The sequence below is a fragment of the Engystomops pustulosus genome, chromosome 10 (assembly GCF_040894005.1).
Source record: "Engystomops pustulosus chromosome 10, aEngPut4.maternal, whole genome shotgun sequence".
NCBI lineage: Eukaryota > Metazoa > Chordata > Amphibia > Anura > Leptodactylidae > Engystomops > Engystomops pustulosus.
This window is the reverse complement of record NC_092420.1, coordinates 97,738,355-97,756,132: the sequence shown is the minus strand read 5'-3', so window position 1 is coordinate 97,756,132 and position 17,778 is coordinate 97,738,355. Positions and strand designations below refer to the sequence as shown.

The following is a 17,778-nucleotide window of genomic DNA, read 5'->3' as shown; positions in this document are numbered from 1 at the left end:
CACAGTGATGTCACAGTACAGAGATAATACACACAGTGATGTCACAGTATAGGGATAATACACACAGTGATGTCACAGTACAGAGATAATACACACACTGATGTCACAGTACAGGGATAATACACACAGTGATGTCACAGTATAGGGAGAATACACACAGTGATGTCACAGTACAGGGATAATACACACAGTGATGTCACAGTACAGGGATTATACACACAGTGATGTCACAGTACAGGGATAATACACACAGTGATGTCACAGTACAGAGATAATACACACAGTGATGTCACAGTACAGATAATACACACAGTGATGTCACAGTACAGAGATAATACACACAGTGATGTCACAGTACAGGATAATACACACAGTGATGTCACAGTACAGGATAATACACACAGTGATGTCACAGTACAGAGATAATACACACAGTGATGTCACAGTACAGGGATAATACACACAGTGATGTCACAGTACAGGGATAATACACACAGTGATGTCACAGTACAGGGATAATACACACAGTGATGTCACAGTACAGGGATAATACACACAGTGATGTCACAGTACAGGATAATACACACAGTGATGTCACAGTACAGGGATAATACACACAGTGATGTCACAGTACAGGGATAATACACACAGTGATGTCACAGTACAGGGATAATACACAGCGATGTCACAGTACAGGGATAATACACACAGAGATGTCACAGTACAGAGATAATACACACAGTGATGTCACAGTACAGGGATAATACACAGCGATGTCACAGTACAGGGATAATACACACAGAGATGTCACAGTACAGAGATAATACACACAGTGATGTCACAGTACAGGGATAATACACACAGTGATGTCACAGTACAGGGATAATACACACAGTGATGTCACAGTACAGAGATAATACACAGTGATGTCACAGTACAGGGATAATACACACAGTGATGTCACAGTACAGGGATAATACACACAGTGATGTCACAGTACAGGGATAATACACACAGTGATGTCACAGTACAGGGATAATACACACAGTGATGTCACAGTACAGGGATAATACACACAGTGATGTCACAGTACAGGGATAATACACACAGTGATGTCACAGTACAGGGATAATACACACAGTGATGTCACAACACATGGATAATACACACAGTGATGTCACAGTACAGGGATAATACACACAGTGATGTCACAGTACAGGGATAATACACACAGTGATGTCACAGTACAGAGATAATACACACAGTGATGTCACAACACATGGATAATACACACAGTGATGTCACAGTACAGGGATAATACACACAGTGATGTCACAGTACGGGATAATACACACAGTGATGTCACAACACATGGATAATACACACAGTGATGTCACAGTACAGGGATAATACACACAGTGATGTCACGGTACAGGGATAATTCACACAGTGATGTCACAGTACAGAGATAATACACACAGTGATGTCACAGTACAGGGGATAATACACACAGTGATGTCACAGTACAGGGATAATACACACAGTGATGTCACAGTACAGAGATAATACACACAGTGATGTCACAGTACAGGGGATAATACACACAGTGATGTCACAGTACAGGGATAATACACACAGTGATGTCACAGTACAGAGATAATACACACAGTGATGTCACAGTACAGGGGATAATACACACAGTGATGTCACAACACATGGATAATACACACAGTGATGTCACAGTACAGGATAATACACACAGTGATGTCACAGTACAGGGGATAATACACATAGTGATGTCACAGTACAGGGATAATACACACAGTGATGTCACAATACAGGATAATACACGCAGTGATGTCACAGTACAGTGAAAAACAAGTGCCACAACCCATATTCTTGGGTTTTCCTGACATCTGAGGGGCCACAGGCTGGAAGCTACTGCCCTACATTAGACTCATGTGTTGGTATTATTGCAGCTTTATGTATATAGATCCTGCTTTTTATATGCACTTGGGATTAATGATTGTAGTTGTAAACAGTAGATTATTGTCGCCTTATAGTTATAATGGATAAATCCTGAAAAAATGAGGTGCAATTAAAAAAAAGTTACTTACCTTTCCCCAGTCCCCCATCCCCTGGGCACCCTACTTTGTTCCCTTTGTCACATGACTTCTGCCTGTTATTGGTCGCAGGAAGGAGAACACTCTGAGCTAAGTTTTCTAATTTAACTGGGAAAGCCCCTTTAAGAGTGTTTTTGACCTATACTGATATGTCTCTTTTAGTAAACACATTTTCCCCCAGAAAATAAAAATTTTAGATAAATTTTTCATATCATAGCTCCTCCATTATCCTTTTATCTGAATAAATTGAGTGGGTGTTACCAGTTGAGGACCGCCTCCGCTTACTGTCAGTGTACAATCAGTGCTTCTAGTGTCAGAAGGTATAGGGACACACCCCTTTGACAATGAGTATGAAACACCCAGTTGTCAACTTAGCAATAAATTTGCTCGTCACCATGACTGCCATAGTCCTCGTTACATCCTTTTTTATGTGACTCAGTATAGATACAGAAATTACCCGATTATTTTTTTTTCACTTACAGTTCAAAATGATACATTGTGTCCAGTATGAAGTCTTTATTGTATTTCTGAAATGTAAATCAGATTTATGTGTGCCAACTTCCAGATGGGTTTGTATTTGTAGAAAGGAGTCAATGGAAAGAAGCAAAGTAGAAGTATAAAGCAAGGGGAACAGACCAGGAGCCTCTGATGTTGGATGACAATACAGGAGAATCTTAGTCTCCCTTACACTGCAATAGACAACTAAGTGGATGGAAGAAGATGGGTCTGCTACTAACACTGGAGCTGATAGCAGGTAGGCAAAAACTCCACCTTTTAGAGAAATAACATTTTCACCAGTCAACATCATAATAACACAAGAAGCGTTTTCATAAGAAAAAAAAATGCATGTTTAATCGCATTAAACCACAAACAAGCATGAAAATAAATCTTTGAAAAATGTTAAACAGATATATATGTATTTTATGTGAGAAGATAAAATCATTTTTGTAAGGAGTTGAAATTGAAACTTTATTACACAATGCTAAAGTCATGAGACCGGGGCGACGAATCTAAGAGGAGTAAAATGACCTGTTACTATGATAATCGCTCTATGACGGAGGCTCGGAACACACAAGAATATCTACAAACATAAGTCATGAACCGATCATTAACAAATCACAGGATAAAGTATTCACATTCCAGGTAATGACAGGCAAAGGTTTGTTCTGAAGCTCTGCATACTCTACGCATTGTGGACCTTTCCATTGTAATTTCATTTTATTTTATTTTTTTTTATCATCTTTTGGTTTTTGTATATAAAAATTAGAAGCCAACATATTGACAATATAGAGTAGAATAACAAAAACGACCAATGGATATAAATAAAATATCACATTATGGAGATGTAAACATGAATCCAACTGTAATCAGAAAACCCACCATTAATTGTAAGGCCTTGATATGTGCTCTTTTTCATATTTCAACTTTTTTTTTATTTTCACCCGTTCCTTAGTGTGGAAGATAATCTGTCACCAAGGCTGTCACCAAGGTTAGTGTCTGGCGTGGAAAACCTGCCTAGCTGTGCACTGATTCATCCCTTAAAGAGGACCTGTCACCCCATTTATCGGCACTAGGAGCTGCTTACTTTAGTAGTGCTTGATCAAACGCCGCAGTGTTAGAGTGATAGCGTTACCGGAAACCTCCGGTAACGCTATCTAACACTGCGCCCCCTCATGTATTCATGAGGGGGCGGTCTGAGGCGCTGCCTCTACCACGGTCCGCCCCGCTCGCTCCATAGGCCGGCATTGACTGCCACGCTAGGTGGAAGTCACCGCCCCTAGCCACGCCCCAACCCCGCCCCCTCATGAATACGTCGGACAGCTTTGCGAGCTGTCCGACAATTACACTGTACCCCGCCGCAGTGTTTGATAGCGTTACTGGAGGTTTCTGGTAACGCTATCACTCTAACACTGCGGCGTTTGTTCAAGCACTAGGAGCTGCTTACTTTAGTAAGCAGCTCCTAGTGCCGATAAATGGGGTGACAGGTTCTCTTTAAAGACATATCAATGAAAATGAGTCCAGTGGGTGGTCCTTGGTTGCAGTTATTAAATGACTCCACCCATTAGACTCATAAACTCAGACTAGCGCTCATTGATGATCAGATGTATTGCCGATGCGGCAGACTCTTCAGCATTTCTCCTGGTCCATCTACCTGCATCTACTTAGTGAACAGGTACTTGGACTGAGGTAAACCCTTAATAGGCGGGAGGACCTGCATGAGCGTCTTGGCTTCCTCTTACATCCCACTAACGCGGTTACAAAGACACGAACCCCACCAATCTTTTAAGAAATCCTATATGGAAGCTGGAATAGGCAAGTGTCCCTTGAGAGAGTAAAAAGAGATATGACTATATAATGGTTGTATTACATTACATGTTAAATACTTTACAGATTATGAATAAAGGACCTATATTTGCCGTTAATTCTTTCATGTTTGGGCCTCACAAAGGAGACGTTTAAGGACATCTCCCACCTGGATGAAGGATTGTAAACCAAGTACACTGATATACTGGTGTGTTCCCCGTCTGGCAGGATCTGCTCTTCTTTTATCGGCTTACACCCTGTTTTTTTTTTAAAAAAAACAATGCTTGTAAAATTTTGCAAATGAGTCTGAGGGCTACAGGGTCCATAGGTGTTAATGGAGCTTGGAGCCCCTCAACTTCATTTTTAAAAGCCTTTTTTTTCTTAAAACAAGGGTATAGGAAGCATAAAGAAGAGCAGATCTGCCTGATAGGGCACACACCAGTATGTCTGTGCTTGGTTCACAATCCTTCATCCTGGTGGTAGATGACCCAAGACTAGGGTGTGGATCTCTGCACACTCTGCAGCTGGACCACTTGATCATTAGTACAGAACAAGAAGGAAGGTTATGCTCAAAAGATACTTAGGTATCAAAGGTACTAAAGTGATAGTCTGCGATCTCAGACATACTGAAAGTTGTTCCTGGAAAGCCACATGTTGTAGACCATTATACTAATATAATAAGCAAAACTTTCTAATACACAGACTAAGACAAAAAAGACCACTACCAAATTTACTACATTGCCAGCAGTTTGCATCATCGCACCAATATTTGTAAGGACAATTTAGTTTTGTCAGAAAATTGTTATATTGCAGTAGTAGGACTCAGACGGGCGTTTTTGAGGTGCATATGTCATCCTTTTTTTTTGCGGATTGCATACGGACCCATTAACTCCTTTGGGTTTGTTCACACGTTAGTTTTTTTCACAGATGTTTAGAGAAAAAAAATTGTAGCATGCACTATTTTTTCTCACATGCAGAACACGGACCTCCATAGTAGTCAATGGATCTGCCATAAAAAAATGGATGACATCCATATGCACTTTGCACATCAACATATGCACATCAACTGTTGCTAAATGTTGAAAAAAGTGGATGACATACGGACATGAAAAAAAACGAGTGCGGATACCATATGGACTGTACATGAACATCACACGTTCGCATTTTTTTTGCGGATACGCAGCGGACAAGCCCCTCTGATCGAGCCCTTAGACATTCTGAGGCCCAGCAGGGTGGAGGAGCTGGGCTAAGTGCTTGTGGGTGCTGAAAATGTGAGGATATTCACACCACTGCGCTACACACCAGCAGCGCCAATGTGGCAATATATTGAGGACAATTATGGGGTTGGCTAGTTTCAAACTTTCAATTACAGCCTTTATATCTGAAGGCGGAGCATCACCTAAAAAAGAGGTCTTCCCGGTCATACAGAACATTCTGACTGGAGAACTTTTTATAGATATGTAAGGACCTGTACAGTTCTTTGTAAACTTATAACTAGTGCTAGCAGGTAACATTGTTTGGAGGAGGGTGTAGAATGTGTAGGCCCCGGCAGCTTCTTGAATCCATATTTTTAGACAACTGTCAAGGCTCTATTACTTTGCAGAAGGATTTATAACATGACAACCACTATACAAAGGAAGTTGTCCCTATATCTTAGGTAGCTGATACAGACTTTGCATTCATATGCACCTCCAGTGCTGCGGTGCCATAGACTGTGCTTGTTTTCTTGAATCAGAAACTAACCTCGGTTGGACGGATGTGGTGAAATCCAAAAGCAACATTAAATGCATTAAAATGGCCAACAAAATACCAGAAAATCTTGGGGTTTCCTTATCTGAAACAATGAGGAGGTGATACCCAGAGCCTACATTATTGTAATCAGTGCTGGTCATACACCATGATAAAAAGCAAAGAAGAAGGAGCCCCTGAGGGCTCCAGACTCCTAGTGACACGTCTACATGATGAATTAAATGAAGTATCTAATGGAAGAAGACAAGAAAAGAACTAAGAAGAGAGTGCAACACAAAATATCTTCCCCCCAGGAGTATCTTATGTCTGGACACAGGGGCTCCATATTCATAGAAACACAAAATAAAACAGGCACATATGATAGACAAGATCGGGCAGCTGTGCTTAAGTTAACTGTTTCAACTCCAGAGGATTTTTTAAAAATCGAAATCCACATTATAAATAAATCAATAAATAACTAAAATAAATAAAACAACAAGGAAAGGAAATGTAAGACGCCGATATTTTACTGCTACACGTAGAGTGCAAATGTTCATTCTCGGAAGGAAATTTTCCATGTCGACAATAATGCCACGTTCGCCCTAACATACATGAAGTAAGGGGAATTATTGAGGTTTGTAAAGAAACCGGGGAAAGTCTTGTCACGTTCGTGGACGGATGTTATACTGCACAGGAGATTGGGGTGAGATATGCAGAGAGGAGATTAATATAACGCTTTCTGTCCTTGATTCTCAAATTCTGACCAGGCGTCATTCAGCTCCATAAAAATCATCTTTGCGTACTGCTCGTACGGCTGCCCCGTGGCCTGTAATAGGAACACAATGGCATTAACGACAAGTTCAGCGGACACAGTACATTTTACACTCCAGCCTAGAAAGGTCACAGTATCCATACTGTATCTACATTGCTTTGTAGATGGGAGATAGTAAACCTGAAAGTTTTAGGACGCACGTCTATAGGAAGCTATTGTTATAAAGATCATCCTGAACTGTGAGCTGGATACTAGGAATTGCACAGGATTGACTGTAACCTCATACATTTAATTGCCAAATTGCAGAACTACCCCCATTCTCCAAAGGAATTCCCCGAAATAATCCTTTTTTTTAATGAGCAGTATCAGAAGGATGTAACAGTACAATACACAAAGCTTTACAAGAATTCTGGGGTAGGGTATATATTTTTTTCAGTGCTGAATACTATAATAAGCCAATAAATAGCCCACAGCAAATCCATTGCAGTAATAAGTGTAGATCGTCGCAAGTTATCTTAAAAACTTTGTAAGCGGGATGGCAGTATGTGAATTTCTGCAAAGATGAATAGGAAAGTCATTGACATTTCTGCAACAAATCAGCTGCATGTGACTTTTTTTAGAGTCAATAAACTGCATGCAACTTTTTTCACAGCAGCAACTTATAGGGCATCAGTCTGATCGTGCGGACCCCAGGTCATCTGAAGAATTTAAAGCCTCTGAGTTTTCCCTGTGAAAACTATATCTGTGGGTAGAGGATAAGTGTCTTTTTTGACACAACTGCGACTGAAGGATAGTCTCAGAAGCAATCAAATGTTAATGAAAAAAAGTTCTGGAAAACCCTATAAAATAATGGTAAATCTAGAAACCTGTGAATCCCCAAGAAGGTATTTTTTTCAATAGATTCCAATAGGAACATAGATATTGTAGAGATACACAAATTCATCTGATAAATGTATGGCTCAAATGTGAAATCATCAGAGCCTGTAGGGGCTTGTACACATTAAAGGGGTTTCCAGGATCAGGGTTTTTTTTAAATAAATCTCCAAGAGAGTGATAAAAATAATAAATACTCACCCTTCTCCAGTACTCCAGTTCTAACGGCACCCTCTGTCACCCCTGACCCCTCTGTCAGTGGTGACGTGGCATCAACAACTGCACCCACAGTTATAGCAGAAGTTTCAGGCTGTAGTGGGTGTGCGGCTGTGGGGTTTGACCCTTCTTATAGGGTCCTGGTAGCAGATGTTGGGTTCAAAAAGGATTGCAATACAGGCAGTCACCGAGTTATGTACAAGATAGGGTCCGGAGGTTTGTTCAAAACCTACTTAAAGAAAGGAAACCAGATTTGCACAGCAACTTATTACCAAAAAGATTTATTAAGTATGTACTAAAAATTCATACAGAAATTAATTTGTCCAAACAGACATTAACACACTGGGAGATGACCAGCTGACACTGGAAAGGAGGTAAAAACATCAAGGAGGCATGGAAGATAACGGGATAACGGGGCCTTGACGAAGGCAGCGTGCCGAAATGCGCGTCCGGGTGTTCATCCACCTTGGAGGCTGTATATTCCTAGTGCCCAGGTAACTGCTATAGATGATTTCATCAATTACTACTACCTTTATATTACAATGTTTGTGCTGGCACTCTAGATTGATTCTACTTACCTCAATATCCCGTTATCTTCCATGCCTCCTTGATGTTTTCACCTCCTTTCCAGTGTCCGCTGGTCATCTCCCAGTGTGTTAATGTCTGTTTTGTACAAATTAATTTCTGTATGAATTTTTAGTACATACTTAATAAATCTTTTTGGTAATAAGTTGCTGTGCAAATCTGGTTTCCTTTCTTTAAGTAGGTTTTGTATATTCAGCACCAGTTACAGGTTTACTTTAATTTTCACGTAGAGGAGTTTGGAACATTTCTCCATCTCTGTTTCAATTGCTCTTTTGGAGATTGCTATTGTCTGTAGGTTTGTTCTTAAGTTGAATTTGTATGTAAGTCGGAACCGTATATTTTATAATTGTAACCCCCAGACAAATGTTTTTTTGTCACTTTGACAATTGGATTTTTAAAAATGTTGCATTGTCATCAGAACCAGGATTAACACTAAAGCTTCGTTACAGACGCCTGTGATAACTATTATAGCTGATTATTGTAGCCTGAGGCTAAAGTACAGTAACTAGGGGTCGTCTGTAAATGTGTGCGGACCTAAACAATGACTTTTTTGTGGTGAAGCACCAGAGCAGATGTTGTTTTGTTACCATAGATGCAGATTATCAGCGTCATGGGGGATCCTGTTACACCGAAATAGAGTCATGTGAGTGTTTGCTTGGACTCTTTTCCTCTTCTCTTTGTGCCCTCGGATCCCCTCACATCAGTGGCATAACTGGAAGCTGATGGGCCCCAGTGCAAAGTCTGTGCCAGGCCCCCGATTATAATGTATGGTTTATAGTACTAGTCAGGGCCCCCTACACCTCTGCACCCCCTACAGTTACGCCCCTGCCTCACATGTCTGCCATTGCTCTTGTAGTCTTCCCATCATAGGGATTCAGATACTATAGGTGACAACATTGTATGTAAAGGTGATAATGTCCCTGACATGGCAGAGACCAAAGCTGCAGTCGCTGAATTATTCATCTTTGTTGCTGTGCTGGAAGGCGTTAAAGTTTTCATCAAAGTCAATGACAGTCTCATGTTTCTGAGACAGGAGGGGATGGTCATTGTGGTGGTGGAATCACTCCGCGTGGAGGGTAATTTCAGGTTTCTAAGCAAATGTATTTACCAGGTTCCCAAAAGAGATGTTAGAACGTACTGGATGGGGTGTACAGCAACCCTAAACCTGGTCACTACTAGCCGGAGGTGACTGTATCCAAAAACTACCGCTCAGATAACCAGGAAATGTGTTCAGCTCACACTTAGTTAATGATTTATTCAAACGTGTTTTCTATATTTCCTATCATACAGAACCAGCACACGACTTATAATATGGGATCAAAACGAGCAATGGTGGTAAGAAAGCACTACTCCGGATCATCTTGTTCACCCAATGGTGGCCAAAGGGGAATGATTGCACCATTTCCTTTTAAGTGATGGCAGAGATCACAAAAATTGAAGCCCCGAAATCAGATATCAATGGCAAATAACTACAATATGATGAGACAATCCCTTTTTATTCTACTGTAGAAGCCGATACTTACTTTGTCTGGGTGCACCACTAACACAGCTTTCCGGTAGACTTTTTTAACTTGTTCTGGAGTGACCAGATCTGCCATACCCACTGGTTTCCACTTTGTCTCCCCGGCCCAAAGCACAGTGTGCATGGTGGAGAGCAAGGCTCGGATGTTCCTCTCTTTACCTTCTATCCAGTCCAAGATCTGCAAAAGAACATGAAAATCTATAACAACATATATAGTAGTATACTTACTGCATGGCAGAAAGATAGAGTTACAGCAAGCCATGGATCACAATCATTGTAATGCAAAGGTTGACGTTCAGCAATAGCTGCAATCTTAGCACTGGAAAGACATGCTGGCGGAGAGGGTAACTTGTAGTAGAGCTCCTGTAATGTTGAGTGTCACGAGGCTGTTCACCTCACAAGTAAAACCTATTTTTTTGCTGGGCACTTTTTTAGCTTTTCAAACCTTCCTTCTTTCTCTGTTACTTTTTTGGGGGAAATTTGGTTTATTGCATCTTTTGCAAGATTTCTCAGTGCACTTTTCTCTTGTGCACTTGTTTTGTTCCGTCTAAGCTGCAGCACCAAGAATACCTGTGCACCAGCCCATTACTAGTGCACCAAAAAGACCGTTTTGATAAAATAATAATAATTCATATAATTTATATAGCGCTCACAGATTACGCAGCGCTGCACAGAGCTTGCCTGACCAGTCAAAGAGGAATTTTATCCAAAATTACAGAACGTAAGGAAAGAGTAAAGGCATGTCTAGAGAGCTTATATAATAGCAATGCTGGCTTTAGGTGTGGGGATATGTTAGATGCCCTGGTTGGACACTGTGTCATTACCTATTATAGTATGATAAGAGCAGGAGTCTACCTCCCCCAGCACGCTGCTCTCCTGGGGAGAATCAGTAACAGCCACTCGCATCAGCACCGTATGGCTGCTCTAACTTCACGTGGATCCTTCTCACGTGTCTCTATTCACTGGTGCGCACAGAAGCCACCTGTCCTCACCTTTAGTTTCTCTGGATCCATTTCCTTTGACATTTCTTCCTTCCTCATTTCTGCAATAGTTCTTGGTCCCTTCCTCTCCTTGTGTGCATTGAATCCCTGACTAGAGAGCAAATCTTCAAAGTTGTCAGCTGAAGACTTCGGTTTCACATCTTTAAAAAGAAGAGGAATCAATTATAACAACTGTTGTATGTATACAAGGAATTTATTGGGTTATATATACTAACAAATAAGACATTACAGACCAAAACAATAGGAATATGGGCTATAATGGGGGGTGGACTTCTGTTTAGCAGCCTCCATTGCCTTGCATTTTACTACCCTATACAATAGGAGTCCAGATTAGATTTGATTAACTTTATTTATCCCAAAACTGGGAAATGATTGCGTTGTAGTTTTAATACATAGAACATCAACTATCAACATATTCACAAAAATTACAAAATAAAATAGGGACCAATATCTATCATTTATACAATATGAAAACTTTAAGAAAGATAAAAAAAGCTCCTCCAACCCCTACAATCCCCTGATGTCTCCAAATACACTTCATCACTTAGATTTTAGAGTCGCCAGTTCTGGATTATAAAGGGGAATGGCAGCCGGAGGAAAAGACCTGCAATAATGTTCTGTTTTTCTTTCACCTGAACAAATGTGTCACAAAAAGTTCTCTTCAGATTTAGAGGATGTCAACTGATTGCCCAAAATCAGCTAGAAGTCTTTTCTCCTCAACCACTAAATATTATGTAAATGATTGTTGATAGTTCTTTTAGCCTTTATTATCACTTTATTCAATCTATCCACATCTGTTTTAGCCATTCCAAACCCAAACACAACCAAAAGAACTGTACTAGCAACAACGGAGTCATAAGACACGTGCATCATCTTATTACAAACATTAACCTCTCCATGCCTGCACTGTTATGCATGTATGAAGGGGGCTTATGGGTGAGCCCTAGTCATTCAGACGTGGGGTTTGCTACATATTGCACCAAACACCCAACGGTAACGGTTAACCCTTTAGTTGCCGCCGGCATTGAAAGGAAACGGCCCCGTCTATTTTTCGCTCCCCGTGATTTTATCAGTTGTCATGACAGCCACGAGTCTTTGTAAGGCCCCTTCCACACTAGCGTTGCATTTCACGTCAGGGTGCAATGCGTGAAAAACTGACGTTTTTGGCTGCGTTTTTGTTCCATTTTTCCTTGGAGTCATTAGCGTTTTTTGCGTTTTTCGCGCGCCTGTTGTTTGCGTTTTTTTGCGTTTTCGGTGCGTTTTTCAAGTCAATGGGACTTTTTCAAAGGGACCATGGTTCGGGAATAAAATGTTTTATTTAATTGAAAAAGAATGTCTTCTGATAAGTTATCAGATGTATGGAAACATCTGCAATGTGTTCTTCACACATATATATTGTTCTTCACATACTATTTTGTTTGCACCGTTCCGCGCGTATCTCCGGACAAGTAAGCAGATGTGCCGAACATCTGTAATCTATTCTTCACTGTGTTCTTCACTGTGTTTTTTTAATTAAATGCTCGATCTCGAGCAGGGGAATTATTCATGTCACCTAGCAACCCATCAGTTTAAAACGCATTGCACTCGCATTGCACTTGCAATGCATTTTTGATGCGTCTCCATAGACTTGAATGGGGCGGGAAAAACGCACGTGAAACGCAAAAGTAGAGCATGCTGCGATTTTGACGCGCGTGAAAACGAACGCAATCACGCGCGTGAAAAACAACACAAAATGAGGAAAGGCCCATTGTAAACAATGGGACAGAGTGCAATGCAAGTTCTGCGCGTCAAAAGCACGCTGCGCATGAAAAACGCTAGTGTGGAAGGGGCCTAAGACCCGAGGCTGTATGGTTTCTGCAGATGTGCCACTGGCACATTGAAACGAATCATGTGTAAAAACACCATGTACTACAATACAGTAGCATTGCAGTATATGGTAGGGACTGTAGACTGTCTAGAGTTAAGCTACCCTACAGGGTCTAAAAAAAATTGTAAAAAAAATGAAAAAACCCAAACATTCACACCCCCCCCCCCATATCCTAGAACTGATATTAAAATAAACAGTAAAAATTACAAACATGTAAGGTATCGCCGTGTCCCAAAATGCCCTATAAAAATATAAAGACAGTGAACCTCATAACAGAAAATAATGCCCAAATGTCCGTATTTGGAGCACACAGTGAAAATCATAAAAACTGAGCCCACAAGAAAGTGACGCAAATGGTTTTTTCCCCAATTTCATCACATTTGGAGTTTTTTTCCAGCTTTCCACTACACAGCATAAAATACGCATAAAATAAGCCCTCAAATAGTTCTGTACACAGAAAACTGAAAAAGTTACAGATTTTCGAAGGTGGGGAGCGAAGATGAACGAAAAAGCGATGCAAAACGAAGGGGTTAAATGAATTAAGTTTCCTTAAAAGATTCAACTGAGATTAACCCTTCCCAGCTAACTTCTCCGAATTCTGTAGCCAATTCAAATGATGGTCTAAACCAGTGATGGGCAACCTTTTGAGCTTGGTGTGTCAATATTCGCCAAAAAACCGAGCATAACTCGGGTGGTGTGTCACCTTGGCAAAAAAAACATAATTTTGTGATATTTATAGTTTAAATAACAAATATGTATAATTATTTAACTTCTAGGGTACTTTAATCCTAAATTGTGTTATTGATCCTACCATGTACTGCCATACAATGTGCTGGACAATCTCTCAGCCTCCCGGCTACTGCACCTGGCCGTGTAGGAGCCGAGGATGAAACTTAACTCTCCGGCAGCCGCGTGTCACTGAAAATGGCTATGCGTGTCAGCACTGACACGCGTGTCATAGGTTGGCCATCACTGGTCTAAACATATACCAAGGTAATTGTAACTGCCCACCATCTCAATGGGCTCAACATTCATTAAAACAGGGGGCATTTTTCATTTTTCTCTTATTTTTAGTACCTTTTATATTTAGACACAACCTATGAGTAGAACTTCAAATAACAAAAGAGTCAACCACCCCCCGAAATTCTTCCCTCTTGTTTCGTGTCATCAGAAAATTTCAGGTGGAAGTAAAACAAGCGAGATCCGCAGTATATAAAATAAAACTGTGATAAAACTGTGTCCTGCAGCGCTGTATCATTACTATGTGCAACAAACAAGAATCCAACAGAACTTGTTGCAGACGACCTGTCATGTATTCCCGTATCCATTCAGCATCATATTTTTCAATTTCTCACAAATTAATTCTGGGCAAAATGTGTTGAAATCAGATGAAGAATCCTCATTATCACTCCCTGGCTCCTCTAAATGGCCATACACTCGATCCAACAAATACAATACAGCACGTAACACTCCCATGTCACATGGCTTTTTATTACATACAAAAAACACAAGTAAGATTATTTGCACAATTTCTACCCTGTACCCATTACCAGGCAAGGCACAAACAAAAGATTCTGTAGAAATCCGTCTTTTGATACATTTGCTGCATTTTCTTTCTACTCTTAGTCATGTTAGTTACTTCTCAAGTGATGATTGTGTAAAGAATGCGAAATGATACACAAAGATCTTTATAATGAAATGTTCTATAGCTTTCTAATTAGTATAAAAATATGTCTATATCTCTTCTTCTTATTGTCATGTATCAAAAGAGGTCTGGACTCTGGGGATAGGGATGTAATATTACACTGTACGAGGCATTGGTTCGGCCTCACCTGGAATATGCTGTCCAGTTCGGTGCCACAAAAATCATAAGGGGTATGGAAGGTCTTAGTTATAAGGAAAGATTAAAAGGACTAGATTTATTCAGTCTCTAAGAGGAGACATGATTAATTTATATAAATATATGAATGGTCCAGACAAAAAATGTGATGGAAAATTGTTCCAGGTTAAATCAAATCAAAACACAAGGGGACACTGGATCCGTCTGGAGAAAACAAGGTTTAATCACCAGGGGCGAAAGGGCTTTTTTACTGTAAGAACTGTAATTATGTGGAATAGCAGAGCTCAGGGGCTGATCATAGCAGGAACAGCAGAGAACTTCAAGAAGAGTCTAGATGCCTATTTACATCAAAATAAGGCTACATTCACACGACGGTATGATTTCTCCAGTCCTGTATTTACGGGCCGTTTTTCATCCGTATGCAGCACGTATTTAACCCGTATTTTATACATGCCCATAGACTTTTAGGGCATACAGAACTGAAATACGGAAGAAAATAGGACATGCTCTATATTTTTATACGGCCAGTATACGGTACGTACACTCCAGTGTCAAAAACAGCAATATAAATGGTTGAACGTATTGTCCATTGAAATGAATGTGGCCGAATGTAACCGTCCGTGTGAATGTAGCCTAACATTGATGATTATGTCATAATATACAACTCTTTCTCTTTAATCCCTTCCTCATCCAATTCCTTCCTTTCCTTGGTTGAACTTGATGGACTTGTGTCCTTTTTCAACCGTATAAACTATGTAACTATGTAATGGGAATCCTTGCTGTTACCTTGTGTCTAGATACTCTATTCAAATGTAGACAGACAACTCCATAGTACTTCATATTTCACAGGAAACTACTGTATGTGCTGCTGAAAGGATTGTCTACACTAAACAGAATTGTCACAAACCTCCACTGTGAGACGCAAGTATTAGTACGGTGCAGCTTGTGTATTCTGTACAGAAGACTCACCCGGTCCAGCTGGAGTCTTTCCTTTATCGTTCTGACCACTGTTCATAGCAGAAAAGCTGATGTTGTAGTTGGGTCTGTTTTGCGGGGAAGAGTGTGGAACGTTCTGTTGCGGTTTGGAATGCGGCTGCCAGGAATATCCAGAGTTGGGCTGCCAGCTGCCTCCTCCGTGCTGTGGAGACGGCTTCTGGGGAGACCCTACGGGGGGGAATCCCCCGCCACAACCTGTTGGGGTTGTTGGTTTACTTGCAAATGAGGAACCACCTAAATCAAGACACAGTTACAAATATATGAAGAAGGAGACATCAGAAGCAAAAATACATCATCATTTGGTAGAACGATGGACACCATAATGGAAACCTGACAAGACCCATTTATAATCACTGTGAAGTGCATCAGGAGTTTTTGCTTTTCTGCTCCTATATCTAGAAAACAACCAAAATAATCCCCACTAAAGCCCCTACTGAGGTGATCCCCCAGCTAGAGGCCTGGAGAGATAACTAACTTACTAAATTTATCTTCCACCACTAGTCTTGGAAAGATGGGTGACAACTGGTTGGGGAGCTGGAAAAAAAATTATACTGAGAAATGACTAAAGAGTTTGTTACAATTGCCAGAAGATATATACATATTGATTGGATCCTGATGCTCGTGGTACTTTATTGCCTTTTCTTTTGTATTTATTCACTTGGTTCTCCTAATAAACCCAGTTTTAAAAAATTGTTAAAAAGAGAATATCAAAAAGATCTAACTATATATTACCAGCGAGATTTGCACCTAACGAGCCCAGGTCTGCAAAGGGATCGAGAGTCTGTGGCTTGTTCTGGTGCTGCGGGGTACTGTGCGGTGACCCAGTGGGGCTGGTAGCAGCTGATCTGCTACCTACTCCTAATCCTCCTGCAAAAAAGTGAATGTTCATCAATTGAGTCATGGTATTGTTAATATGTCTGCAAACATTAGACCTAATGACTAGTAGCGGCAAAAGGTTAACGGAAAAATGTGGAACTTTACCTTGTGCTGGAGTTCCCCAATCCCACGATGATGATGTATCAGGCTGGATGGATACAGATGGTGGAGCTGTAGAAGATATAAAAAAATATATAGAATTGTCCATAAAAAATACAAGATAAATAGCTGCAACATTTATAAAAGAGCAAACGCATTGAAGCAAAAGTACTAAAACTGACAAAAAGTTAGACCAGACAGTCTTTAATTGTACAGATTAAATAAAGGATGAAAAATCTGCTGTATGATAAGTCTGTCCAGTGTACACCTCTAAGTGCAGAGATGGCGAACCTATGGCACTTGTGCCAGAGGTGGCACTCTGAGCCCTTTCTGTGGGCACCCAGGCTGTCGCCCCAGGACAGTGTTCACCAGACAGGACTCGAACCTTCATGCAGTCGCAGACAACTTGAGATGCTGCTCTCAATGCTCTTTTAAGGTGACACTTTATTGACTGATTGGAACTTTAGGAAAAGTGAGAAGGTGTGAACAGGGCCAGATTATCTATTGAGGTCCCATGATTCTTCCTGTACAGAGAGTCTCAGGTTCCCGTACGATTGAATGTTGTGGAAGAACAGGGAGCTATAGGTCAATGTTTAAATTGTCACTGCAACAAGTGATCAACAAACCAGGTGCACAAACGTGTGACTGTGACCATATGCCTACATTTGATACTACATCCCACATCATATACCTAAGTTCTAAAAAGTGTCTTAAACAGCTGATAAATGTGGTGCAAGGCATGTTATCTTTTTTACAAAAATTACACCACAGTTCTGGCACATGTATCTTCATCATTGTTTCTCTTTGACTGATTTATTACTAATAAATAAGACAAATGGATATATGATACATTCCCTTTAACTGAAATTATGTGAATTACAGGTGTCGTATATTCACAAGCTTAAAGGGGTTCTCCAGTCATAGCTAGTTAGGCAGTGACGGGACCCCCACAGATGCCCCTTTACACTAGAGATGC

At 40.5% G+C, this 17,778-nt stretch overlaps 1 protein-coding gene and 1 long non-coding RNA gene across 4 annotated transcripts in view; one reads left to right on the top strand and one right to left on the bottom strand.

Annotated features, from left to right (window-relative positions):
* LOC140103745 (uncharacterized) overlaps positions 1-17,778 on the top strand; it is a 36,109-nt gene that overhangs the window by 4,426 nt on the left and 13,905 nt on the right. The window contains exon 2 of the long non-coding RNA XR_011850168.1: positions 2,707-2,877. This is a non-coding gene — a long non-coding RNA (uncharacterized lncRNA). The remainder of the gene's footprint in view (positions 1-2,706; positions 2,878-17,778) is intronic.
* The window catches only part of DNAJC6 (DnaJ heat shock protein family (Hsp40) member C6), a 77,878-nt gene continuing 63,142 nt past the window's right edge, over positions 3,043-17,778 (bottom strand). For all 3 annotated transcript variants that reach the window (XM_072126962.1, XM_072126963.1, XM_072126961.1), the window contains 6 exons: positions 16,809-16,874; positions 16,560-16,694; positions 15,801-16,061; positions 11,116-11,264; positions 10,125-10,301; positions 3,043-6,981 (listed from right to left, as the gene is read on the bottom strand). In XM_072126962.1, coding sequence (XP_071983063.1) covers positions 6,880-6,981; positions 10,125-10,301; positions 11,116-11,264; positions 15,801-16,061; positions 16,560-16,694; positions 16,809-16,874 — 890 coding nt within the window. In that variant the 3' untranslated portion in view covers positions 3,043-6,879. The remainder of the gene's footprint in view (positions 6,982-10,124; positions 10,302-11,115; positions 11,265-15,800; positions 16,062-16,559; positions 16,695-16,808; positions 16,875-17,778) is intronic.